Source organism: Vulpes lagopus, chromosome 3 (assembly GCF_018345385.1).
Source record: "Vulpes lagopus strain Blue_001 chromosome 3, ASM1834538v1, whole genome shotgun sequence".
Classification (NCBI taxonomy): Eukaryota; Metazoa; Chordata; class Mammalia; order Carnivora; family Canidae; genus Vulpes; species Vulpes lagopus.
Genome location: NC_054826.1, coordinates 54,740,850 through 54,768,300, shown reverse-complemented (window position 1 = coordinate 54,768,300; position 27,451 = coordinate 54,740,850). Strand labels below are relative to the sequence as shown.

At 39.9% G+C, this 27,451-nt stretch overlaps 1 protein-coding gene across 3 annotated transcripts in view; it reads right to left on the bottom strand.

Annotated features, from left to right (window-relative positions):
• Positions 1–27,451, bottom strand: part of GRID1 (glutamate ionotropic receptor delta type subunit 1) — a 638,733-nt gene that overhangs the window by 93,823 nt on the left and 517,459 nt on the right. For all 3 annotated transcript variants that reach the window (XM_041750337.1, XM_041750339.1, XM_041750338.1), the window contains exons 9-12: positions 22,274–22,375; positions 20,661–20,858; positions 16,326–16,650; positions 15,055–15,193 (exon numbers count right to left, since the gene is read on the bottom strand). In XM_041750337.1, the coding sequence (XP_041606271.1) occupies positions 15,055–15,193; positions 16,326–16,650; positions 20,661–20,858; positions 22,274–22,375 (764 nt within the window). The remainder of the gene's footprint in view (positions 1–15,054; positions 15,194–16,325; positions 16,651–20,660; positions 20,859–22,273; positions 22,376–27,451) is intronic.

Here is a 27,451-nt window from a genome sequence, read left to right as displayed (position 1 = left end):
CTCTCTCTCTCTCTCTCTCTCTCTCTCTCCCTCTCGGGAATAAATAAATAAATAAATAAATAAATAAATAAATAAATAAAATCTTTTAAAAAATAAAAAAAAATTCTAAGTTAATTATACTGATAGAATATACTCTGTAAGATTTTACTTTTTTGAAATGGATTGAGATTTAATTTTATGACCCAAGAAATGATCTGTCTTGGTGAGTGTTCCCTGTATACTCAAAAGAAATGTGTATTCTACAATTGTTGGGTGAAGTATTCTATAAATGTCCACCACATTGGTTGACAAGTTGGTTGATAGTGTTGTTCAGGTCTTCTACAGCCTTATTGGTCTTTTGTTTACTTGAGAGGTCAATTTCTAATAGAATGAAGTTAAAGTGTGAACTGTTTTTGGGACACCTGGGTGGCTCAGCAGTTGAGTGTCTGCCTTCAGCTCAGATCATGTCCCAGTCCCGGGATCATCGAGTCCCACATCAGGCTCCCTCTGCCTGTGTCTCTGCCTCTCTCTGTGTTTCTCATGAATAAATAAATAAAATCTTTTTTAAAAACTGTGAACTGTTTTAGATCTTTCTGTTTCTCCCATTAGATTTGTCAAATTTTACTTCATACATTTTGATGCTTCCTTATTAGATGGATACATATTTAGAATTGCTTTTCTGGTGAAATTGCTCCTTTAACCATCAGATAATATCTCTTTTTCCCTTGTAATACTGTATGGTATACAGTTGACCATTGAACAACATAGGTTTGAACTGTGTGGGTCCACTTATCTGTGGATTATTTTTTTTTGATAAAGTATAGTACTTTAAATAGGGTTCCTTATGATATTCTCAATAGCATCTTCTTTTCTCTAGCTTACTTTATTGTAGTAATATGATATATAATACATATAACATACAAAATATGTGTTGACTATGTTATCAGTAAGGCTTCTGGTCAATAGTAGGCTATTAGTAGCTAAGTTTCTGGGAAGTCAAATGTGATATGCAAATTTTTGGCTGTGCAAAGGTCAACATCCCCAATCCCCATGTTGGTCAAGGGTCAACTATGAAGTCTACTTTAATATCAAGACAGCCTCACCAACTTTCTTCTGCTTACTATTTGCATGGTATATCTTTTCTCTTCCCTTTCAACCTGTGCCCCTAAGTTCAAAATGCTTGTAGACAGCAATTTTTCCCCCATGTTTTATTGTTGTTGATGATGGAAAGTTTAGTCAGATACTTGGTACTCCATTAAGGCAGGTAGAAGTCCCACATTCTTTTTTTATGAACACCATTAATATGCACCACCATCCTTTTCCAGGTTGTGGTCCCCCAAAGGTAGGAACTGATGTGTAGTTGTGTTAAAATGCATTTGCTACATGCAGCCAATCACTTCAGTCTATTAGAATTTTATAGAACATTTTTTTCTAATCAGAGGCAATTCTTTCTAACCTTTAACATAAATAGAAATCACTTAGAGACTTAGATAAAAATTTTGAATCAGGAGATCTGAGATGAGAGCTGTTCTGTGGGACATGGTTTGAATAGCAAGAATGTATAGGACTTGCTAACTCGCCAAGAGTCATGCAGGTCTTCTCTGTCACAGGTTACCGACTTGAATAACTTGATGGTGGAAGGTGGGTATATGAAAGTGTGAAACCAGCAGGTGTAAAAACAAAAACAAAACAGGATGGTGGGACCAGAGGCAATCAGAAGAGTACTAGTACCATCAAAGGCATTCAAATTTAAATATTTAAAACATTATCTGTCCAGATTAAAAACAAAAAAACAGCTTTTAAGGTAAATTCACATCATATCCAACTGTTTATGATTCTGGTTCAATGTCTTTAAGCATATAGTAATTATAAAAATGGAAACTTCACATATAAATTAACAATAATCTAAATGTAAACAGCCTTTAAATAACTCTAAACAGCAACTGACCCACCTTGGGTTTGACCTTGGGTTTGATTTCTTAGATATAATACCAAAAACATGATCAAAAAAAGAAAAATTGGTAAGTTGGCTTCATTTGGCCTAATTGATAACTAGCCCTGCCCTTCATATTTTTCCTCATTTTATCCACAAGTTATCTTAAAACTGAGATAGGTCTTAGTAAAATCCATATATATTTTTCAAATATAAATAATAATTTACTAGTATACAAATAAACATAAATATTTATAATTACATATAAGTAATATTATAAATAAAGTATAAATAATTTTAAATATATATTTATTGATCTTACATAACACTTTCACTTATTAATATATATTTAAAGTTCCTCTATGTCTTTTTACATCTTGATAGCTCATTTATTTTTAGTACTGAATAATATTCCATTAAGTGGATGTACCTGAGTTTATCCATTCATTTCTTGCTTCCATATTTTGGTAATCACAAGTAAAGCTGTCATAAAAATTTATGTACAAGTTTTAGTGTAGATATATGATTTCAATTTATTTGGGTAAATACCATGGAGTGTGACTGCTGGATCATATGATAAGGATAGGTTTAGTTTTGTAAGAAACTGTCAAAATTTCCTCTGAAGTGGCCATTTCCCATTCCCAATGAATGGAAATGAAATGAAAGAGAGTAGTTGTTGCTCCACATCCTCACCAGTATTTGGTGCTGTCAGTGGTTTTGCGCTATGGCCATTCTAATGTAGTGGGACCTCATTGTTATCTTATTTTTCGGTTCCCTAATGATATATGATATTAGGCATCTGTCCACAGGGCTGTTTGCCATATGCAAATCTTCTGGGTGAGATGCCCGTTCAGCTCTTTTGCCTGTTTTTTAAATGAGTTATTTGTTCTCTTATTGCTCAATTTTAAGAGTTCTTTATCTATTTTAGATACTAATGCTGTATTTGATATATATTTTGCCAAGATTCTCTCCCAATCTCTGACTTGTCTTCTCATTATCTTACCAGTATCTTTGTCACAGAAGTTTTAAATTTTAATGAAGCCCAACCTATCAATTTTTCTTTTATTGATTGTACTTTTGGTGTTGTAGCTAAGAAGTCATCACCACATCCAAGGTGAACTAGATTTCCAGTTTATCATAAGACTGCAAATAATCATAAAAAATTTATAATAAAAAGTTACAGCAAGTTTATGTGAATAAAGATCAACTTTTAAACCAAGAAGACTAGAGGTAAAATTATCTTGGGATAAATTAGATTGCGGTTATGTTCAATCATTTTATTTTTCCTTCTGAAACTATATGAATGTGTGGACACAAGAAAAAGCTCTTATTATGGATGGTCTATCTTTCCCCAGCTTAGCTAAGAATTTATCTGTAGGAAGTTTTTGGTCATTTTAGTTTACAAATGTGAGGTTTCCAAATTCAATGGAAAGATGAACAGACATCTAAAATATCATAATAAGGCCATTTATAGCAACCTCCCCATTTTACAGATGGAGAAACTAAGAATGAGAAAGGAGGCATGATTAATGTCAGCCAGACAGCTGGTGACTTTACCAAAACAGTTTTCTACTTCCTAGACTGTCATCTTCTTACCCACATCTTCCAGTCATGCTGCTTTTCCTCAATCCAGGATTCCAAATTCCAGAGCTATTACCTTGACTGCCAAGGTCCTTGTCAACAACAATTGCTTCTAGACTTATATATGGTCCTTTCTATGTGCCAGGTAATGTTCTAAACTCTAACATATGTTTGTTAATCTCTCTCAATAGTCCTATGATATAGATGCTACTCTTACTCTTATACATAGATGAGAAAAGAAAGGTGTATAGAGATTAGGTAAATCACCCAAGATCACATAGTTAGCAAGTGGGAGAGATGTGAACCCTGGCAATTAAGCTTAACTGGCTATGCTCATTACAACTGCACTTTGTTATATCTCCTAGTCATACCACTGTGCTTCTCCCTGCCAACACAAGCCTGTAGGACAACTGGGATCCCTCTGAATGTGATCCCTCTGAATTCTACTAATCTAGAACTTTTAACCAAAGCATTTCCTAAATATAGGGCATTGATGCTTGTAGTGTCAAACTACCTGTCAATGCTACCTTTTCCAAATGACTCTGCTTTCTTCATGATAATAGGTAAAGATCTACTTGTAATTGTAATGGAGATAAAAGTAATTATATTTTGAGATAAGTTTAGTGAACTAAAATGAAGATAGGTCCTCTTCCTTAAATGGACTTTATACCCATTCCAAACAAGAAAGCTAAAAATTGCTTAAGGTAATTGTTAAGTATATTTCTGTTCTAAATATATATATATATATATATATATATATATATATATATATATATATATATATATATATATATATATATAAAATCAGTCTCTCTTGGATACCAGCTTTCCCTAAGCTTGTAAAGGAATTTATAGGTTTTAAAGACTAGGACATTTACATGGACAGTGAATATGAACATTTATAAGGAGTTTAACAATCATTACTGAATGGTTTTATATTAGTTTGAAAATGCATAGGCCAGAGACCATTTGGATTAATAAGAAAGACTCATCAGTAAAAAGAGGACAGATATCCATCATTAAGCCTTCCAGATAACTCCTGAAATGACCATGTAATTTTGTAAACTATAGGCGATCATATATCATGAACCTAGGGAAGGATGCCACCCACTTATCAGATATTTGGGAGAAGCAAATTAGTGGGACACAGCAATGCAAGACTCAAATTCATCTTGCATTGAAAGTCATCATCTCAGTGGATTTCCTTTTATACCTACATAGACAAAGCAATTCAAAGTAGCAATAATGGAAGGCCCTTGAATTCCTCTGCCTCTGCAGATACAATATTCAGAAATCCCAATTCACTGGCATTTGTCTCTGGCAGAGAGAAGAGCATTGCCAGAAAGAAGGTTAAGAAATACAGTGACTTTTCATACTGTTGCAGGGGCTGCATCAATCAGGATTCTAGAAACAGAAACTTTATCAAGGCAAAAACTCTAAAAAGGAAGCTTTCCACTAAGGCACAGGGCTTGTAATGGGGATTTACATCACAGTCTCCAGCTAAATTCACAAGATCAGGTTAAGATCTGAGAGGATGATTCTACCGGTAGCCAGGTGAAATATTAGGAGATTCAGGGAGTCTCTGGACTCCCTGTTTATGGAAAGAGTTCTCTAGAATCACGAAAGAACATACTAAACATAAAAACAACAACATGTAGGTATAAGGAAAGGATTTAGCATGAAAGAAATGATGTGTAAATATATTATATTGCATCAAAGACCCTAAAAACATACTGTTTGAAAAGTATATACTAAGGAAAATTAAGTTTTAAAAATATTTGTTTTTCTATAGGTATAATCCACTATAATTAAAGACTCTTTAAAACAAAAAATAAATATTAATTTCATAAAGAGTGGCTGAGACATAAAAGAGGTATTAACAGTGGTAGAGAGGAAAAATGAAGGAGAAATACAAATATACAAGGAGAATTTATATACTCATTAATGTTGAAAAACATATAAACACTGGAAAAAATCTAATCAGAAATTTGAGAGACAAGGTAAAGAACTCTCTGAATAAAAAGAAAAAGAAAAATGAATGGAAATTATCAGAGAGTACAACAGACATAAAGGACTCATAGCATCAACATACAAAAATTCAATGTTCCTGGAAACAAGACAAAGACAAATGCAAAAGATGTAATAGATAAGGGAAGATTTAATAAATGACAAAATTAATGAGCTAAAGCTATCAGGTTGTTTTTTGCATGTAATAAAGAATTCAGAATTCAAATCATAATTAATGACATGTAGGCCAACTCATTAAATATTGATAGAAGTTTTTATATTCAAGGATATTAAGGTTAATTGCAAAGAAGAAAGCATAAGAAAGGAGAAGTAAATGAGGAAGAAAATAAAAAGGAGGGGAGAAGAAAGAAAGAAGAAAGAAAAGGGATCATAAGGAGAGAAGGGGAGAAGGAAGATGATGATGAGCAGGGATATAAGGAAAAAAGTGGGAAATAATGGGAAGAAGACATGGAGAGGAAGGAAGAAGGGGGAACAGTGGGGAAGAATAGAGGGAGAAGGAAGGAGGGGGAGGAGGAGAAAGTGAAAAGGAAAGTGACACAGAGAAGGAAGAGGTAGAGAAGAAGGAAGAGTAGGGAAGAGAAGAAGGAGAAGGAGGGATTAAAGTAGAGGGAGGAAGAGGAAAAGCAACAAGAAGGGTAGGAAGGAGAGAGGAGGACGGAAGTTAAGGGGAAGGAGGAAGGAGAAGACAACGGAGAAAAAGGAGACAGAAAAAAGAGAGTAGAGGAAAGAGTGAGAAGAAAAGATAGAAAAGGAAAGAGGAACAGGGGAAAAGGAGGTGAATGGGGTAGTCTCATGCTTTTCTGAGGCATTACATACAGGAACAACAATGGAGCAAATCCTATAGAATTCAGACAATAGAGGAAATTCTATACAATATGAAGGGGAAAAGCTGTAACAAGAATATTATACCAGATTAGTTTTTTTTTAATTCATGCATAAATGCAACAGAAAAAGATTCTCAGATATATTATCTTACAACATATACCATTCTTGCTAGACCTATTGCTCAAATAACTACTCTAGCTGAACAAAATTTTATCAAAATAAAGAAATGAACTATGGCAAATCACAGAGTAGAGAAACATTCAACAATCACTGAAACTCCTGGAACATAGATTTCAGTCCAAATAATGACTATAAATGTAGATGTGATAAAACACTTTTGTTTTATGAAATGCTAAATATATATATTAGAGAAACCATCAAATATTAGGAGGAAGAGAAGGAGAAGGAAAGAAATAACAATAGTAAACTGGGCCCCAAATCTCAGATTATATTACCAAAACATGATTGAGTAGGAGGGAAGGACAAAAAGGTATTCCAGAACCATCTGAGGGAAAGATATAAATATATGGTTTCAAGCTTGATTCTGAAAGAGAAACAACAGTGCATGTATATTGAAGCCTAAAGGAAACCACTGGTGGTTAAGAGAGGATCCTTAACTTCCAGTTGTGGTGGTGGTGGTGGTCCTAGGGAACCATATTAATAATAATGGTAATAGAATGCTAAACATCATGAAAATAATTTAGAATGCATAAGTAGACATGAGAGAAAATTAAATATATTTATATTATACAACCTGTCGGTGGTCCACCAATAAGTTGAAATAAACAAATTCCTAGAAACATACAATATACATTTAAAGAATGGACACCAATCCTCCTCAAATTCTTACCCCAAAAATGCAAGAGGAGGGAATGCTTCCTGACTCATTCTAAGAGGCCAGCATTATCCTGATACCAAAACCTTAAAAACACGTTACAGGAAAAGAAAACTACAAACCTGACGGGATGAGCACTGGGTTTTATGCTATATGTTGGCAAATTGAACTCCAATTAAAAAAAGAAGAAGAAAAGAAAACTATAAACCAATATTCCTGAGTAATGTGGATTCAACAATCTTCAACAAAATACTAGGAAACTGTGCAGCCCTGGTGGCCTAGCGGTTTAGCACCACCTTCAGCCCAAGGCCTGACCCTGGAGTCCTGGGATTGAGTCCCACGTCTGGATCCCTGCATGGAGCCTGCTTCTCCCTCTGCCTGTGTCTCTGCCTCTCTCTCTCTCTCTCTCTGTCTCTCATGAATAAATAAATAAAATCTTTTAAAAAAAATACTAGGATACTAAATTCAACAGCATATGTTTTTAAATATGGACCAAACAATATTTATTCTGAAATGTAAGGATAGTTCAACATACCAAGATCCATCAGTATAAAATTCCAACCCAAATGAAGGGGGAAAAAAACCACATTATCATCAAGGCAGGAAAAGCATTTGACAAAATGAAATACCTTTTCATGATAAAAACTTAACAGGCTAGGAAGAAAAGGAAGCTACCTTGATGTAATAAAGGCCATATAAAAGAAACTCAAAGCTAACATTATACTCAAGGCTTTTCCTCTAAGGTCAGGAACAAGACAAGAATGCCTATTTTCACCACTTCCATTCAACATAGTACTGGAAGTCATAGTCAGACAATTAGGCAAGAAAAAGAAATAAAAGATTTTCAAGTTGGAAGGAAAGAAGTGGAAGTATCTCTGCTGTCAGACAACATGATCTGATATGTAGAAAACCTTAAAATTGGACACACACAAAAACTGCAAATACTAGAACTAATAAATAAATCAGCAAAGTTGTAGGCTAAAAAAAAATAATAAACCAAGATCAGTTGCGTTTCTGTACATTAATAGTGAATACTCTGAAATGGAAATACAAAAACAACCCCAGTTATAATAATGTCAAAAAGAATAAAATACCTAAGAATAAACTTAATCAAAAAGGCAAAAGACATATATACTGAAAACCAAATAATGTTTCTGAAATAAGTTAAAGACACAAATAAATGGAGAGACACCTATCTATGCTCATGGATTGAAATACTTCATATTGTTAAAATGTCAATACTACCTAAAGCAATTTACAAATTCAGTGTGATCTCTATCAAAATTCCAATGATGGTTCAGGCAGAAATAGAAAAATCCATTGTAAAATTTCCCCCTCAAGGGTCCCCAATTAGCCAAGACAATTTTGATAAAGAATAAAGTTGATGATCTCCAATTTCCTGAATTCAAAATGTACTACAAAGCTATAGTAATCAAAATAGTGTGCACTGACATGAAGAGAGATGCACAGGCCAATGGAATAGAATAAAAAGCCCAGATCTCATTTATATTCAAATCATTTCAAACAAAGGTTTGAAACAAATCCACTCAATGAGGAAAGGACAGTCTTTTTTAATAAATGGTGCTGGGAAAACCCGGTATCCTCATGCAAAAGAATGAAATAGGGCCCTAACCTTACACCATGTATAAAAATTAACAAAATGGATCAAAGTCTTAAATATAAGACCTAAGACTATAAAACTCCTAGAATAAAACATTCAAGAAGGATTTCATGACATTGGATCTGACAATAATTTCTTAAATATGACAATAAAAGGAAAGCTGACAAAAAATAGATAATATGGGCTTCATCAAAATTAAAAACTTCTCTGTATCCAAAGACACTACCAACAGAATTAAAAGGCTACCCATAAAATGGGAGAAGATATTTACAATATCTGATGAGAGATTAATACCTGGGATATACATTAAAAACTACAGCCCAGTAATAAAAACAACCTAATTAAAAATGGGCAATAAACTTAAACAGACATTTCTCCAAAGAAGATATGCAAATGGCCATTAACACATGAAAAGATGCTCAATATCACTAATTATTAGGGAAATGCCAATCAAAACCAAAATGAGATACCACTTCACACCCATTAGGATAGCTATTATGAAAACAAAACAAAAACAAAACAAAAAATAAGTATGGGTAAGGTTGTAAAGAAATTGGAATTCTTGTTAGTTGCTGGTGGGACTGTGAAATGGTGGAATTGCTGTAGAATATGATAAAGTAGTTCCTAATAAAAAAGGTTAAACATAGAATTACCATATGATCCAACGATTCCACTTCTACCCAAGAGTACTTAAAGCCAGGGCTTGAACATATACCTATACACCTGTGTTTAAAACAGCATTATTAAATAGCCAAAGGATGGAAGCAACAGATGCATCTCTCAACAGATGAATGTATAAACAAAATGTGATATATATGCTGCACATTTATACACACGCTACAACATCAATGAAGCTTTAAGACATGCTAAGTGAAATAAGTTAGTCACGAAAGGACAAAAACTGTATTATTTCACTTATCCAAGGTTCCTAGAGTAGTCAAATTTATAGAGAGATAACAGGACTATGGTTTCCAGAGTCTGGGAAAGTAGGGAATGGGGAGTACTGTATATACTTTCAGTTTTACAATATGAAGCATTCTAGAGATGGATGGTGATGATGTTTATAGAATAATGTGAATATACTTGATGACATTAAACTGTACACTTAAGGGATGCCTGGGTGGCTCAGAGGTTGAGCATCTACCTTCTGCCAAGGGCGTGATACTGAAGTCCCGGGATCCAGTTCCACATCGGGCTCCCAGCATGGAGCCTGCTTTTCCCTCTGCCTGTGTCTCTGCCTCTCTCTCTGTGTCACTCATGAATAAATAAATAAAATCTTAAAAAAATAAAAATAAATAAACTGTACACTTAAAAATAATTAAAATGATAAAATTTATGTTATGTATATTTCATCACAATTTAAAAATTAAAATTAAAGTTGTTTTGAAACAAATTATGAAATTTATTCAATAAGTAAAAAAAAAAAAGAATTTAAAAATTAAATATAGAAGAGCATCCATTGAATAAATTGGGAAAAATTTTGTTACTTCCCAAAAAAGTAAGGGATCCGACAGCTTCATAAAGGAGTTCCTGGGGCAGAGGTGGAGTAAAACAGAGAGAAACATTTTTTCATACTATTAAAATAAAGTTGGCTTTGATCCAAATTACATTGTTGTAAATTAAGATGGGAATTGACATGCCTTGGGCTACCACTTAAAAATATAATTCAAAACTCTATATAGTAAAAGAAAAACAGGGGAATCAAAATGGTATATGGAATATATCTATTTAACACAAAAGAAAGAAGTAATGGAAGAAACGAGGAACAACAGAGGTGTAAGACAGAAAAAGAACTAATAATAACATGGCAGAAGTAATTTCTTCCTTATCACTAATTACATTAGATATAAATGGATTAAACTATCCAATTAAAGCAGAGATTGGTAGAACAGATGAAAAAACATGATTGAACTATATGTTATACGGACGTGACTCACTTTAGATTCCAAGACAAATAGATCGAAAATAAAAGAATAAAAAAATTTTGTTCAAACAATAACCTAAAGAGAACTGGAGTGGGATACTAATACCAGACAAAGTAAACATTAAGGGAAAAGTTTTTGTAAGAGACAAAGAAGAACAGTATATAAAAGGGTCATTTGATAAGAATATAAAAAATTACAATTAGAAACATATGTACACCTAACAATAGAGTCCCAAAACATATGGATCAAAATTGATAAAACTGAAGGGAAAAATAGGCAGTTCTGAAAAAAATGGCTAGAGACTTTAATATCCCACATTCAATAATTGATCAACAACAACAATAGAAGATCAGCAACTAAATGGAAAACATGAACAACACTATAAACCAACTAAACCTGAAGATGAAATAGACAATATGAATTGCCCTATACTTTGAAATTTTTAATTATTAACTTAAAAGCTCCAAGAACATGAATCTTCTAGAAGGTTTCCCTGGAGAATTATACATTTGAAGATGAATTAACACCAACTTTATATAATCTCTCACAGAAAACAGAAGATAAGAAGGCTTCCTAAATCATTTTATGAAGCCAGTGCTACCCTGAAACCAAAACTAGACAAAAATAGCACAACAAATAAAAGTGAAAACTGATAATTCTCATAAATTTTTTTATTTATTTAAGATTTTATTTATTCATGAGAGACACACACACAGAGAGAGAGAGAGAGAGAGAGAGAGAGAGAGAGAGAGAGGAACAGACACAGGCAGAAGAAGCAGGCTCCATGCAGGGAACCTGACATGGGACTTGATCCCAGGTCTCCAGGATCACACCCCGGGCTGAAGGCAGCGCTAAACCGCTGAGTCACCTGGGTTGCCCAATTCTCATAAATTTAGATATAAAAATCCTCAACCAGAATATCAGCAGAAAGAATCCGAAATATATGCAAAGAATCATAGATCATGACCAGGGGAGATTCGTTCAAGGTACACAACATTTGAAAAACAATCACTGTAATCTATCATATTAGTAAGCTAAAGAAGAAAAATCATATGGTCCTGTCAAGCAAGGAAAAAAAAAAGCATTTGAGAAATCTAATACCCATTCATGATGGTCTCAGCAAGTTATGATCTATTGGTTTAATGCAATTTTAACTATAATTATTGCAATTCCTATCAAAATCATGGAAAATTTTTTATAAACATAAGTTTATAAAATTTGAGTAGAAATATGCAGGCCCCAGAATAGTTAAAACAAGCTGAACAAAGAAAAATAAAATGAGAGGGGTCACTCTGCCCAATATTAAGGTTTACTCTGTAGCTATAGTGTGGTATAAGACAGTGTGGTATCGGCAAAGGCACAGGCACATATCAATGGAACTGAATGGAAAACTCAGAAATAGACCCACATGCACCCAACTGATTTCTGACAAATTACAAAAGCAATTTAATGAAGGAAGAACAGCCTTTTTAATAAATGATGCTAAAATAACTGGACGTTCATAGACAAAACCATATATGTGTGTGTGTGTGTGTGTAACAGAATTATATATCTAAAACTCACTTAACCTCATGCCTTATACAAAAATTAACTCAAAATTGACTGTAGACTGAAACGTAAAATGTAAAATTACAACACTTTGAGGAAAAACAGAAAAAACAGGGGATTATCTTCATGGTCTAAGGTTAGGCAAGAGTTAGACTTGACACCAAAGGTATGATCCACAAAAGAATAAATTTATAAATTGTACTTCACAGGAATTAACATTTTTTTCTCTGTGAAAGAACTTGTTAAGATGTTGAAAAGAGAAAGTACAGAGTGGGGAAAATATTTACAAATAAGATGTCTGACAAAGAACTAGTATCTAAAATATATAAAGAACTTTCAAAACACAAGAGTAATAGTCAAACAACCGATTTGGAAAATGGGCAAGGGGCTCCTTACTCAGTCGGGTAAGCACCCCACTCTGGATTTTGGGTTAAGGTCATGATCTCAGGGTCGTGAGATTCGAGTTCCCAGTCAGGCTCTGTGCTGCGATGGAGCCTGCTTGGGATTCTCTCTCCCTCTGCTCTTCCCCCTGCTCATGCATGTGTGCTCTCTTTCTCTCTAAAAGAGAGAGAGAGAGAGAGAGAGAGAGAGAAAGGAAGAAAAAGAAAATGGGCAAAATACTCAAATGGTTATTTCACCAAAGAGGTTACTATATAGTTAGCAATAAGCACATTAAAAGGTGTTCAACACAATTGCTCATTAGGGAAATGCAAATTAAAACCAGAATGAGATATCAGTCCATGCCTATCAGAATGGTAAAATAAAAAAATAGTGAAAATCCTAAATGCTGGCAAAGATGCGAAGAAACCGGATCATTACCATACCACTAGTAGTAATATAAAGTTCCAGTCACTCTGGAATACGGGTTGATAGTTTCTTATAAAACATAATTTCTTATAAAACCTGCTATTACCACATGACCCAGCAATTGCACTCTTGGATATGTATCACAAACAAATGAAAACTTGTGTTCACACCAAAACCTTCGCACAAATACGTATAGTGGCTTTCTTCATAATTGCATAAGGGCGCAAACAAGCTGACGTCCTCCAGTGTGTGAACTCACGAACAAGCTGTGGTGCATGTAATACTACTAAGCAGCAAAAAGGCAATGAATTATTAATACACACACCAACCTGGATGAACCTCCAGAGAATGGCACTAAATGAAAAAGGCAATCCAAAAGCTATGATTCCATTCATATAACATATATAAAATGATAACATTTTAAATATTTTTATTTACTTATTTATTTGAGAGAGAGAGAGAGAGAGAGAGAACATGAGTGAGCAGGGGGGAGGAGCAGAGGACGAGAGACAAGCAGACTTGGTACTGAGCATGAGCCGGAGGTGGGGCCCAACCCCAGGACCCTGACATTGTGACCTGAGCTGAAATCAAGAGTTGACGCTTCACTGACTGAGCCGCCCAGGTGCCCTGAAATGATAACATCTTAGAAATGGAGAACACATGAGTGGTCACCAGGGTTTGAGAGCAGGACTAGAGGGGAAGAAGTGTGTGTGAGATGGGTGTGGCCATAAGAGGAAAATACAAGGAATCCTCGTAGGAATAAAATTCTTTATCATCTTTACTGTGGTGATGAATACACACATCTACACAGGTGACGAGACTGTGTAGCACCAGATGCATGCACATGCATGTGCGCAGGGAAATGAGTACAAGAGGGGAAATCTGAATAGAATCAGCCAGTTCTCTTAATGTCAATACTCTGGCTGTGATAAGATGACTACAGTTTTGCAAAATGTGACGATGGGGGGAAACCAGTTAAAGGGTATTATGAGATCTCTCTGCATTATTTCTTACAACTGCATGTGAATCTATAATTATCTCAATAAAAATGCCAACTGAAAAATAAGACTGGATGCTATCATACTAAATTTTGAATCCTGGCCAGAGTCTGAACTCTTTTAAATAGGCCGCTGGGAGCCATAGAAGCTAGTTAAGTACGGATGACCAGGTAGGGCTGTGGTCAAAAGAATCCATATAGTGATAGTGAGTATGATGAATTAAGGGAGAAATTACACAACACGATAATCAGGAATCCAGTGAGAGGGGATATTGTGGCCAATATGGTACCGGAGGAAACGCAGACTAGACTAGTGCCCACGGTCACTTCAGCAACCACATTGCAAACACCCCTTCACTTGGCCCAAGTTCATCTGCAATTTACACAGTATGTGGAATTCTGATCCTAAAACAAAGGTGCTTCCATGTTATTCCACTATGTTGAACTAATTCTTTTACACCATATTTTTAAAACTTTGGTAAAACAAAGAAATGTTTTTATTCTCTGATTTCAATAATTTCACAAGTATAAGTGAAATAAGTTTTCTAATCACTGTGATAGTGGCATGTCTTTAAAAATAAGTTTAAGGTGTTTGAAGATTTGGGAAAATATCTTAGACTTGTGGTCTTAATTAATTTTAATTTAATGTTTAGAAAATTTTGATTAAATAAGTTTGTAATCAACGTTTAAATGCCTGAGGAAATTTAATTTGTTAATTTTTAATGTTTTGATTTCTTAGTCTTATAAGCAGCATTTAAATGTTCAGAGAAGTATTATTTAATTCATTTATGCATTTATATAATTGTGTATGAAGTAAAATACAAGAGGAGCGAAGCTCTCCAATGCATTGAATACGATGATCAAACGGCAGATCTGGGATCTGAGTCTGCTTACCTCTATAACACGAGGCCACATTGTCTTTACAGCTTTTCGGAGCTGCATGATCCCAGACCTGGAGGGAGGAATGGATCTTACCTTATGGGGTTGTCCATCCTGGACACTGTAAGGAATGCAGCAAGATTCGCTGTGTAGGAGGAGCACACAATGAGGGTGAAGAGCCACCAGCTGCCCATCACAATGCGCATGGCCATGGAGTTCACGGAGGATTCGCCACCTGCAGGAGGCCAGCAAAGTGGTTGGCTCTGGACTTCGTGCTCACTCCCATCCCCACAGAAATGCTCCAGCTCCACCCTGCAGCCGGGCTGAAGGAACCACCAAGAGGTTGGGCTAGGGATCAGGGAACTGAGTTGCTGGCTGGTTGTGGGGGACTGTGACAATTCTGGGAAAGAATCCAAAGATTATCCATCTTGGAAAGGGATGGAGGACCACCAAATACAAAGATCCAGGACTTCACTGGGTTGCCTACTTCCAGGGCTGCAACCTGATGTAAGAGCCTTTCCCCATTTCGAATTCATAGAGAGTAGTCTCAGGAATTCTGTAAATATAGAATTACCTCCTACCTGGAGGGTTCCCTGGCTTTCTTATAAACCTCAGAAATGAGATCTCACTTTTATTAATATTCAGCCCTCACTAGATGACTTTTTTCCTAGGATTTTCAGAAGTCATTGCCTGTGACTTGTAGTCTGAAGCTGCCCCGTTGAGGCCAATTATTTCTCCTCGGTCCCTTCGGTGGTAGCAGAAGAAAGCGTTTCACCGACTAATCTTATATAACCTGGCGAACAGGCGATACATGTTTTGCCATGGTGCAAACAAAGCCAACATTCACATTAGGAACTTTGCAATTCATAGTTTAGGTCAAAACTGCACGAACCAGAAACTTACCAAGTGCTCTCCAGACTTCACAGAGGAAGGAGACTTTGTATCTCAAGAATGGATGGAGTATTGCTTAGATGATTGAAAAGCAATTGTGATTTTTTTTTTTTTTTTTTTTTTTTTTTTGCCTATTAAGACTGCAAATTTAAGCAAGATTCAGTTTCATCTGACAACCCCGGATGCATAACAATCAACCTAATGTGGGAGGGAGAAGAGTGCAAAGCAGAACTCCAAAGTTAATTTTATCTAAAGCGGAGAACCGGGCTTTGAAGTTGAGTTCCTTGTCACTTCATTTAATTTCTATCTGTATTACTCAGAGAAATTGGGGGCAGCCTGATATTGGTCCTGTCCTAGAGATGAAATAAAACTGCGTTTAAAATGACTTTGCCAAAACCTATCTAAGAACTCGGCCAGCGGGCAAGTTCTCTCAGGCCCCTGGGGCTCCGGCGACATCGGGAAACCAGGACATGTACCTTGCTGTACGAAGGCCCCGTAGACTATCCAGATGGCACTGTGCAAGGTGGCCGAAGCAGAGGGTCGGGGCTGGGCAGCACTCTGAGCCCTCACGGCCTGGATCCTGTTCAACACAAATATCAGCACGCCCACCACGGGGATGGCTGCTGCAATGCAGGCCCACACAGCAAAATCAAACGGAGCAAAAAGAGAGAAGATGCTGATTTTCTCCTCGGGCTTCTTGATCAGGATGCCCACCGAATAGTCCATGTAGCGCTTGCTGAAGTCCACAACGCTCTCCCTCTCCGGGGTGATTGTGATGGCAGAGATGGCCAGGTCTGCTCTCTGAAAGGCAAAACCAACTCATCAGGCATTGGTCCCCGCTTCCTGCAGGGTCCCACCCCGGGGCAAGGCCTGCCCTCTACCCTTTGGGCTGTTTTGTCAAGAGGAAACAGATTCAAGAGGTGACAACCTGTGACCTCTAATATTGTAAAAAAAAAAAAAAAAACCAAAAAAACAAAAAACACTAAGTTGTCTGTTTGAATTATAGTTTTTCTTCACTTTCTTGTTGCTCTCGGAAACTTCCACTATCTTCCTCTTTTGCCGGTTCTTCCTTCTACCCCCGCCCTGCTTCCCACCAAGAAGGCCCTTCCTTCTATCTTCTTCTAGACTTATCTGCATCCTTTCTATACTTTCATCAAGTCTCTCCAAGCTTCCATTAGCCCACATGGATGTCTCCCTCTCTTCAGATGCTTCAGAATTATGCGGTAAGTTGTACAACTACTAGAAATCTCATTAATGTCCCAGTCCCTGGTTGTTTTATATGCAGACTTTATGCCAGAGAGTAATATCCTCCAAGACGAAAGGGGTAATGTACTATCATTGATCAGCCCTTAATTCATGGCCTCGCAGACATATGGGTTGATTCTTCATATACTAAAGCCATGTTGGGAGGGGACTTTCTGGGCACGCTGGACTTTAAAAAGCACCTTGCAATATTTTTGCTTTCTAAGATGGGCTTAATTTTAAAAATAGACGAAGACTCCAATAAGATGGAACTAGACTGCAAGATGAAAGTGCCAAGACTGGTGGAGGTTAGGATAAGTAGGCCCCGGGGGATGATGGTGGGTAATAATGGGCCTATAGTCCCCACTCCAACCACAAGAGCATCAAAATATACACTGATCATCCTAATCTTGGCTCTTGGACCTTTAAGTAGGAGGCATCATCAGAACTGCTTAGTTTAGAATAATCAGCTCTGACAACTGATCCAATGTGCATATTTAAATTGGGAAAAGAGGGGTGCCTGGGTGGCTCAGTCGATCAAGCAGCCAACTCTTGGTTTCAGCTCAGGTCATGATCTCGCCATTGTGGGATCAAGCCCCGTGTCAGGCTCTATGTTCAGTATGGAGTCTGCTTCAGGTTTTCTCTTTCTCTCTCTCTCCTCCTCTTTCTCTTCTCTCTCTCTAATAAATAAAATCTTTTAAAAAATAAATTACATTGGGAAAACATACATAAAAAGACTTTATCAGGAAAAGATTTTTATCAGGTTTAATATGTGGGCTAGACTGACAAATACACTGATATTCTAATCTATGAAATCCAGGGATGCCCAGGTGGCTCAGTGGTTGAGCCTCTGCCTTTGGCTCAGGGCGGGATCCAGGGGTCCTGGGATCAAGTCCCACATGGGGCTCCCTGCAGGGAGCCTGCTTCTCTTTCTGCCTGTGTCTCTGTCTCTCTGTGTGTCTCTTATGAATAAATAAATATTTAAAAAATTAACTATAAAATCCAAAAAATTAAATAAATAAACTGTGAAATCCAACAACATATCTAGAGTAAAAAGAAAAAATATTGGAGGTAATGAGGGTGAAGCTCTCCTCTTAGACTTATCATATTTGTATCTCTGGTTCTTGCCTCTCTTTTTAAAAACTCAAGATCCAGAGATTTCCTTTTAAGAATTTGGAGCATTCAAAGCATATGTAAGGACTAAGAAGAGATCTTGTGGAGCAGGACAGGTTCATAACATGGGAAGAAGGGAAAGTAATTTATGAAGCCAGGACTAGAAGAAGCACAGGGAGATTGAGTTATGACCCCAGTAGAGGGGTCATAACACTCCCACCTCTGAAACTGGAGGTTAGAGCAGGTGTCTGCAGATGTGAATTTCATAGGTAGTTGAAATAGTATTTCAAGCCCACAAATCTCCATTTCTTTGCCTAATATAGGAGCACATTTTTTTTTTTTTTTTTTTTTTTTTTTTTTTACTTAGGAGGGAAGACTTTTAGGTTGCTTAAAGAGAAAGACAAACTTTTGAAACAGTCTCTAAAGGATATAGCCAAGGGGTCCAACAAAGGACAAGTTAAGGAACTCAGTCTGTCCTGAAGGCCTAGCTCAGGTTGGAGGCCACACAATGTTCATACATCCATTTGGGCAGATTTGTGATTTTCTTCTCTAATTGAATGCAGCAACTTGGATGTCAGATTCAGAGGGTAGATAATATAATCAAGTCAGGGTTTCAGTACAGTAAGAAACCAAGAACAAAGAGAATCACAAAAGATGAAGGACACAGAATTATCTGGTCAAATATTGAGGGTATGCCAGCCAGGGAAGGATGCGGTATCATAAGGACACAAAAATCTTAAAAAAAGATGAACCTCAAATACATGTGCTAAGTGGAAAGGGCCAGACACAAAAAAACATGTATGACTCCATTTAAATTAAATGTTCACCAAAGCAAATCTATGGAAATAGAAAATAGATTGATGGCTGCCTAGGGCTGGGGTCAGGAATGGAATTAACTATAAATAAGTATGAGGGATCTCACTGAATTGATGGAATTATCCTAAAACTAGATTGTTTTTTAAAAGATTCTGTTTATTTGAGACAGAGAGAGAGTGTGTGAGCACACGAGCCGGGGCGGTGGGGTGGGGGGAAGCAGAGGGAGAGGGAGAAGCAGACTCCCCACTGAGGCAGGAAGCCCAACAAGGGGCTGAGATCATGATTTGAGCCAAAGGCAGACATTTAACCGACTGAGCCACCCAGATGCTCCCCAAAACTAGATTATGAAGATGGTTGGCACAACTCAGTAGATTTCCTAAAAGTCACTGAATTATCTGAAATGGGTATATTTTATATATAAAACATTATATGGTCTCATTCATTTGGGGAATACAAATAATAGTGAAAGGGAATAAGAGGGAAGGGAGAAGAAATGGGTAGGAAATATCAGAAAGGGAGACAGAACATGAAGACTCCTAACTCTGGGAAATGAACTAGGGGTGGTGGAAGGGAAGGAGGGCGGGGGGTGGGGGTGAATGGGTGACGGGCACTGAGGGGGGCACTTGACAGGATGAGCACTGGGTATTATTCTGTATGTTGGAAAATTGAACACCAATAAAAAATAAATTTATTATAAAAAAATAAATAAAATAGTACTGCAATAAAATTGTTTTTTAAATAACTTAGGAGAAATTGGAGAGATTGTGTGTGCCTTTTTGGGTCTATAAAGCAAAGGACCTGTGTTTTAGGACCAAAAGTTCAAAAGAGTCAGGACAGCAGGTGGTAGTGTCAGAGTGGAACAGTGACAGCAACATGCAAGATGTTAACAGAACGCATGGGTACAGACACTGCCATGGAGCACAAACAGAGGTCACCGGAGGGAGGCAGGGCAGTCAGAACACTGGGGTCCCCTGGTGATGTCTGTAACGTCAGAGATGGTGGCAACAGCAGCACTAGGGAGCGAGGCCTGGAGCAGATGCCACCACCATAAATAACCATCAGGAGATGACCCACGGGTCTGGGGTGACAGGGGTGAGGATGGGGACACAGTGAATTGGCCTCATACCATGAGTCTCAATGAGGACCCAGGCTCTATAGAAGAGAGGAAGAGTAATTATGTGAAATTAATCTGAGGAATGTCGTATCACTTACACACGACAGTGTAGACGCACGCACACACTCACACACGTGCATCTGTATAGACACACCCCACTGTGAGCTATGAGGGGGAAAAGAATCAGCACTCACTAACACTGCCCGCGAGAACCAAGTTCCTATTTCAGCCCAAACGTGGGGTGGGTTGCAGGAAGGGTGTGCTACAGGGCAGGCTCTGGAGAAATGGCAGCAGTGGGTACGGAAGGAAGACAGAGTGTGAGCGAGTGAGAGACAGAACCCAGAGGTGGGGTGTGGCGGGGCGGGGTGGGCTCAAGAAGAGAGGGCTCTAGTAGGTGAAGAGTGGTGACCTGTAATCTGCTTAGCTAGTTCCAGAGTTCTAAATGCCTAATGGGCCAAATCTAGGGATCACCGCAGAGGCAGGCAAGGTGCCCCCCCCAACCCCGTGGGCTGGCCCCGGGACCTACCTTGCTGATGAGTTCCCCGATCATCCCGTTCCAGGAGGTGTTATGGAGCTGGTGGCCGTACCTGCCATCGGGGGCCTGGTAAATCTCATATTTGAAGCCCAGAGCCTTGGCCAGCGCATCCAGGACATCTATGGAGAACCCTTTATAGCGCTTGGGCTGTCCAAGGATGTTCTCAGCCACCATCACGAAAGGCTCTTCCTGAGGACAACAGAACGAATGCTCTTCAATTAAATCACGGGTTCCGGGATACACACCTTTCCAGGGTACTGCTGGAGAGACCAACCTGCTGAATCTGTTTTAGAATGTTTGCGGACGTGGGCATGTGTTCACCCAACTTAGGCCTGAGGTCTGAAGATCTCAGCCCTGGTTTAAAGCAGTTTATGGACACTTGGCGCGCGGTGGATAAGAAGATCCCTGCCACCAGCACATTGACGGAGGGACAGAGATTTACTTGTGCTGTGTGACACTTTCCCAGCCTCTGCTCGGAACCCCATTGCCAGAATGACATGATTTGTTTTCATTCCTTTATTTGTGACATTCAGGACTCTGTCCTTAGGAAATGCCATAATTCTTCAGGACCCGCATGAGAAATGTGGTTACTTCTCATCCAGGATAAAGAGCAACAATAAAAGCTCTATGATATTAGATTGAGAGAAGACAATATTACATCCATCAGATTGTACTAGAAAATGGATTCTGATTCATGGGAGAAGGTCACACCATAAGTCAAAGGCTGGGACAGAATTAAAGCCCGCCGTTCCTGAGCCCAAAGCCACATTCACACATTTTGTCCTGTGACATGTGTGCTCCTGCAGGGCACGTGGTCCTCTGGAGAAAGCCTTAGCCTTCCCCATCACACTCGTATGAAACCGAACAAGACTTTGGGCAAATGGCCCCAGAGAATATATCTCATTAGTGTCCCTGGGGCCGTGGGGGGTTATGGCATAATGCTTATTCTGTGATGTGCACACGGGATGGAGGAGAACGCTGCTGCCAAAGGCTTCTAGGGCTGAAGAGACATCAGCACCTGACGGGACACAGGGACCATTTGAACCGTGTGAATCTAAAATGTCTCCTACAGCCCTGAAAAGCTGAAGGAAGAACTTGGTCGGAAGATTCCTCTAGTCTCTTAAAGGTGTAAAAGTCTATGATTCCAAGACTACCATGCAGGAAAACTGCAACAGACGGTCTTTGTTGTGAAGTTTGTGTCCCACGGGGCCATCGGCGAGTTTGGGTGCTGGAAGAGTGGCCTCCTCCAAGCACCTTTGAGGACTCTGGCTGCCAGCAAAGCTCTCCAGAGGACTACCAGGAGGTCAAGATACTGTTTACGTCCAGGAACAGGTAGGGCTGCGTCTGCTTGGAAGTTTGGCCGTGGAGATTAGTGGTTCTTCTCCAGAGCAGCTCAGTCACCTCCGTGGAAGGCCCTGGGACAGAATCTCCAACCCTCCTCTTCCTTCATTACTTGCAAAATTATTTGCCAGAAAGGCCTTATGAACCCCCAAGCCACTACCCGAGATCCCCTTCCCCCCAAGCCCAGCATGAAGCCAAACAGAGAGAAAACCCTAACTCCAAAGCCCAAATGGTGAATCTCCCCAAAACGCCCGTGATCCTACCAAGACAGTCACCACTTTGAGAGTCAGTCCTTGGAGGCGGCTGCCCATGGGCCTCTCTTGCAGGCTGCCATTCAGGCCTTTCTCTGAGTCCCACGTTGCCAGCTGTGAAGGAAAAAGGGAGTGTGAGGGGCAGAACAGGCACCTGTGTGCAGCCCAGGACCGTGGCCCTCAAACCGGAATCCTGGGTGCCGCCACTGGGAGGATAGCGGTCCCCCCATGTCCCGGAGACTCAAGGCCACCTTAAAACCTTAGAAAGAATAAGTGAGTGACGGAAGGTCCCCCTTCCTCCCTCCAGCAACTCATCTGGAACTCGGAGGACTTGTCACATCCTTCAAGTAAAGCCAGTTGGTAAGAAATTGTTTCCAGAATGAACATTTCTGTCTAACGTTATCCTGTCCGCCCATGGGGGTCAGATCACCATGTCTCCCACAAAGTGTCTTCTTTCTTTAATTACCCTGTGACTTGCCCAGGCCGGAGGGCCCCTGAGTTCAGCCAATGCTGCCACCAGGGCAAGATGAGGGTGAGCAGCACGTCCGGCTCACCTTGCGCCCCGATGCCCACTGCGGGCAGGGTCGAGAGCTCGCGGCCTGTCTTTGCTGAGGGGGCAGATGTCATGATTCTCTTTGATAGGCAGGTACAGGCCTGGAACACCCAGGATCTGTATCTGCCATAGCCCCCCAGGGCTGCGGAGTCCCTCCCAAGGCTGGAGGCAGCTCTGACAGGCCCCCCGGGGCAATTGGGGAGCCCCTCTACGGCTCAGAAACAACAGGAGATGCAATGTCCTTCGCACGGCGTCCCCTCTCTGCATCCCTGCAGGCCCGGGAAACCACGGTGAAATCTTGATCTCATCAATGATTCTCCATCATTAATTGGTAAAAAGGTACAAGGAACCTTAAGCAGGACCTCAGCACTTGGGCGCCAGGGATTGTAATGCAACCCCAGCCACCATCATTGAGAAACCCTGTCCTTTTAGGTCGCTGCAGATTAGATTCTCTTAAGAAGGCTTTTAAAACATACCGAAGGCTGGGCCTCATCCCCAGAGATTTGAATTTAATTGGTCTGTGGTGGGCTAGATATGAATATTTCAGCTCCCCAGGTGATTCTAATGCACAGCCAGGATTGTAAACCTCTGCTCTAGATTAAAGCAGGTGATTCTCAAACTGTAATATGCACACAAATTATCCAGGGATTTTATATGCACTTTCTGATTCTGGGGCCTGTGGTTATTCCTGTCTAACAAGCTCCCAGGTGCTGCTGCTGCTGCTGCTGCACCATGACCACCATTTAAGTAGCAAGGAGTTAAAAGATCAGACCACTGTGGGCAGCATCTACTTCATCAGAGAAAACCGACAAGTCCCCTAGTTAGGCTGGGCAGAGCCATCCCTCTGTGGAGAAATGTCACCAGATGCCCTAAAGGAGCCACCAGTAGCACTACTTCAGGACACTTCTACTCTCCCAGCATGTCCCTTAGCCTTGACATCTGCAGCAGGGTCTGCACTCCGAGCGTTGACTATGAGCCCACAGTTGCAGAATCTGTGGGACCATTCCATCTGGAACATACTAGAACCCTGAGGCAGGAACACCGGAATGAGACACATGGTTGTCGAAGCAGTTTAAAAGGAACCTGGAAACTCTGGCTGTCACTTTGGACACAATACCAACTAAGACCCACTCCATCCTAAGCTATAGGATGCCTGGCAGTGATGAATGAATCATTTAGTTAAGAGCATGGCCATGTGCTCTCAGGAGCTTCTCACGGCCGCCACCAATTAATTTGAGGGGCACTGCAGTTAAGGGCAAAGTTAAAGTCTACCAAAACTCCTGTTCAAGGACATCAAAGAATTCACACTCTGGGAACTGGCATCATGAGAAGGAAAGCCCAAGGCTGTTTCCCCCTTGGATCTCAGGAAACAGCCCTGGGATCCAGAATCAATTCTTGCATCTGGATTAAAATGCTGGTCAAAGGGAAGAGACCAACCCAGATGAAAAGAATCGAGGTGTTGATTCCCTATACCTTGTGGACCCTCCGATATGGACCAGGGTACTCATGATGTGTATCTGGGCTGCCCGCTGGCACAGCCTTGGAGCTGCTTAGCCCTGATGGGTAATCTGCTGCCCCTCCTAGGTTGGGTGGTGGTAAGAAGGCCCCTGGACCACCTCAATGACTGATAAAGTCCTAATGAAGGCAAGCTCGTCCTAACAATGACATGTTAGTGCCACGTACCAGATATTTTGCCTTGCAGCAGGACTTGACGTCCTATCATGTGCTGCCAAACCTCCGTGACACAGCCGAAGGGGCACCTCAACTCCCTGCTAGCACCTGCATGGGTAAGCACCGGGAATGGGGCTCTGCTTGGCCTTGAGCAAACAAACTTTACCTGTCTGTCTCCTGGGGTTGTAATCAGTCTTGAGGATGGGGAAGAGAGGCAGGAAAAAGCAGTTGGGATGAAGCTCTGTCCTAGAGTTTTAGCTCAGCTGCGAGAAGGGCTCTGCCTCTCAGTCCCTAACGGTACAACCCTCTTCTAGTTCATTGCCTGGCTCAAGGCAGCAGCCTCTCCATTGATCTCATGAACCCCAACCTCTCTCTGACAGCCTCTCCCATTGTGCTGATTTGTACCTTTATAATAAATAAACCCAAACATGAACTGTGTTAAGGAAAAGTTTCGAACGACTTCCCATTTCCTGCAGAATAAATCGTAACACTCTGAAGCCTGGCCTTAAAGAAAAAGGCCTTCCTTATGGAGATCAAGCCTGACAATCAGCTTCACTGAAGTTTGTGTAGGCCCAGTCCACTCCCACCCCAGCAAATGCCTCACCCTCCTCATGCACCTCACATGGCATGCTTCCTCCAGTTCCTTCTGCCTGTAATACCATTCCTCTTTGGTTGGGCCTGGTACATTCTTAACTCATATTTTTTTTAATAAGATTTCACTTTAGAATAGTTTTAGTCTTACAGAAAAGTTGTAGAGGTTGTGCAGAGGCTGTCCATATACCCCACATCCAGTTTTCCGTATCCAAGATGTTACATTAGTGTAACACACTGCTCGCAGCGAATGCAATGCTGATGAGCCCAATCTCCACCATTTGCACAGAGCTGGGTAGAGATGATCCCCATTGTCTTCCATGCTGGACCTAAGGTTGTGACCCTGCTGTGCAATTTGGGTTGGTTACCCTGTCCCTTTCGATCAAAACCCTGTCTTCAGAAACTGTCTAGAATTTCAGGCTCTTGGACTAGACCTTGCCTTGCTTATTCCCATCTCAGGGTTTCTAACCTTGATTTGAACACCATGTTCTCCTCTCAAAGATCAACTTACTACACTCGGTAAAGATCTGGGGAAGAAGAGAGGAACTCAGAGGTATGAAAGCAGCATAAGTTTGGTAGTCGACTGATCTATATCTAGCTGTGTTTCCACCACTTACCTGGGTGACCTCAGAGAGCACATTTTACCATGGTGCTTAGAATTTTGCATAAATTTGACTCCATTAAGATTCCATTTTCTTATCTAAAAAGTGAAATAAGAATACTTTCCCTGCCTACCAAACACTTAGGGGCTATTCAAAAGGGAAAAAAAAATCACTTTGAAATAATCTGCTATAAAATAATAATCACAAAAAAATCAGGATATAAACCTCTGTGTGCAATAAAACCTCAATTATGGTTTTTTAAAAGGGTGGTGGTAAAAATGGGAGGAGTTTTGTTGAAATGTAATATATGGATATATCCAGGTGGTGGAATTATGAGTAATCATTGCAACTTCTTGACATTGTTCTGTGTTTCCAACAGGTTTTTCACTACTTTCACAGGAGGGAAAATATGCTTTTGATCAACATAACTAGCATAGGTGACAAGGTCCTGTCACACGCATTTGTACGACTAAGGACTGAATGGAGGGTTAAATTATCAGAGTTGGTGTGTCAAGACCAGCCTGAGCGTCAGAACCCAATGAATCAGTCCTCGGGCTGATTCAGGCTGCAAGGAGCTGTGGCCAAGGCGTGCCCATCTCCTAGAAGAGGCAATTGTGGGTCATCCAGCACGGCGTCTCCCATTCTGTGACCTCCCCAACAAGGCACGGGGCCCGGTGAGCCTACTGGGTTTGGAGACAGGGAAGTAGCCACTGCTGAGGCCCAGCTCCATGAAGACAGACAAGCTTTCTCCACTAAGAAAGAAGGACAGCAATCCTAAGGCAAAGCCATTTAAATCAAAATGCAAGTACCTGAGAGGGGGGAAAAAAAATTCCTCCAAGCCTATAATTACCCCTATTTTTTTTTCCTGCAAGTATTCAGGACTTAAAGGCTTTTATTTTTGTGTGTTTTTGTTTTTTAATACAGACCTCTGCCTCCCTGGCCTTCAGGGCATCCTGTACTCTGACAGAGAAAGAAAAAATACTTCAAAGTGAAACCAAAATTCCGCCTTCAAACACATCAAAGTGCAACCATGTTCTAGGAACCAGGATCCTTGAGTTGGGCAGGGAAGTTTATTATTCCCTCACATCAGCCTCAAGCCAAGCGCCCCAGGCTGAGTGAATCTCCCCCATTTTCACAAAGCCTTGTGTTCTTGCCCAAATCTTAAGACCAGAGCAGAAACCCTTCATTTCTGAGTGAGGCCATCCCTCTGAACACCTGATATGTTCAGACCAGAACACGGAAAAAAAGCACAGCTCAAACAGAAGACTCCAGCGGACTTTTCTTTTTAAAAGAAATAAAACAAAGCCTTTAAGTGGATTCCCAAACTTGCTGCCGACCCAGATTAAGAGAGACGGTATCCAGCTTCCCTCCCGAGGGCGCCTGGTTCTCCTGGTTCAGGATGCCTAGGAAAAAGGTGCAGTCAACGAGAGCCAAATGAGGCTGATAGACTTGATAAATGGGAAGCCAGAAAAACCTTTCCCTGGGAGAAGTCCTGACACTTAGTCACACAGCTGCAGACCATTTCATTTGTACATAAGGGCGTCTGTTCTGACTTTCCCTTGTATTTTGCAGACAGGATTTTGTTTATGGGATCAATGAATTTTATGGCCACAGACACCCACTTTTGACAGCTGACCTGTCAAGATCAGTGCCTGAAAAACTAATTTCCAGCACTGTTAAACAAAACGAGAACTGCCACGATTTGATAAGACAGCCGTGGTTCTCATTCATGCGGGAGGTCTACTGCGCCCAGACCAGAAGTGTGGATAGAGC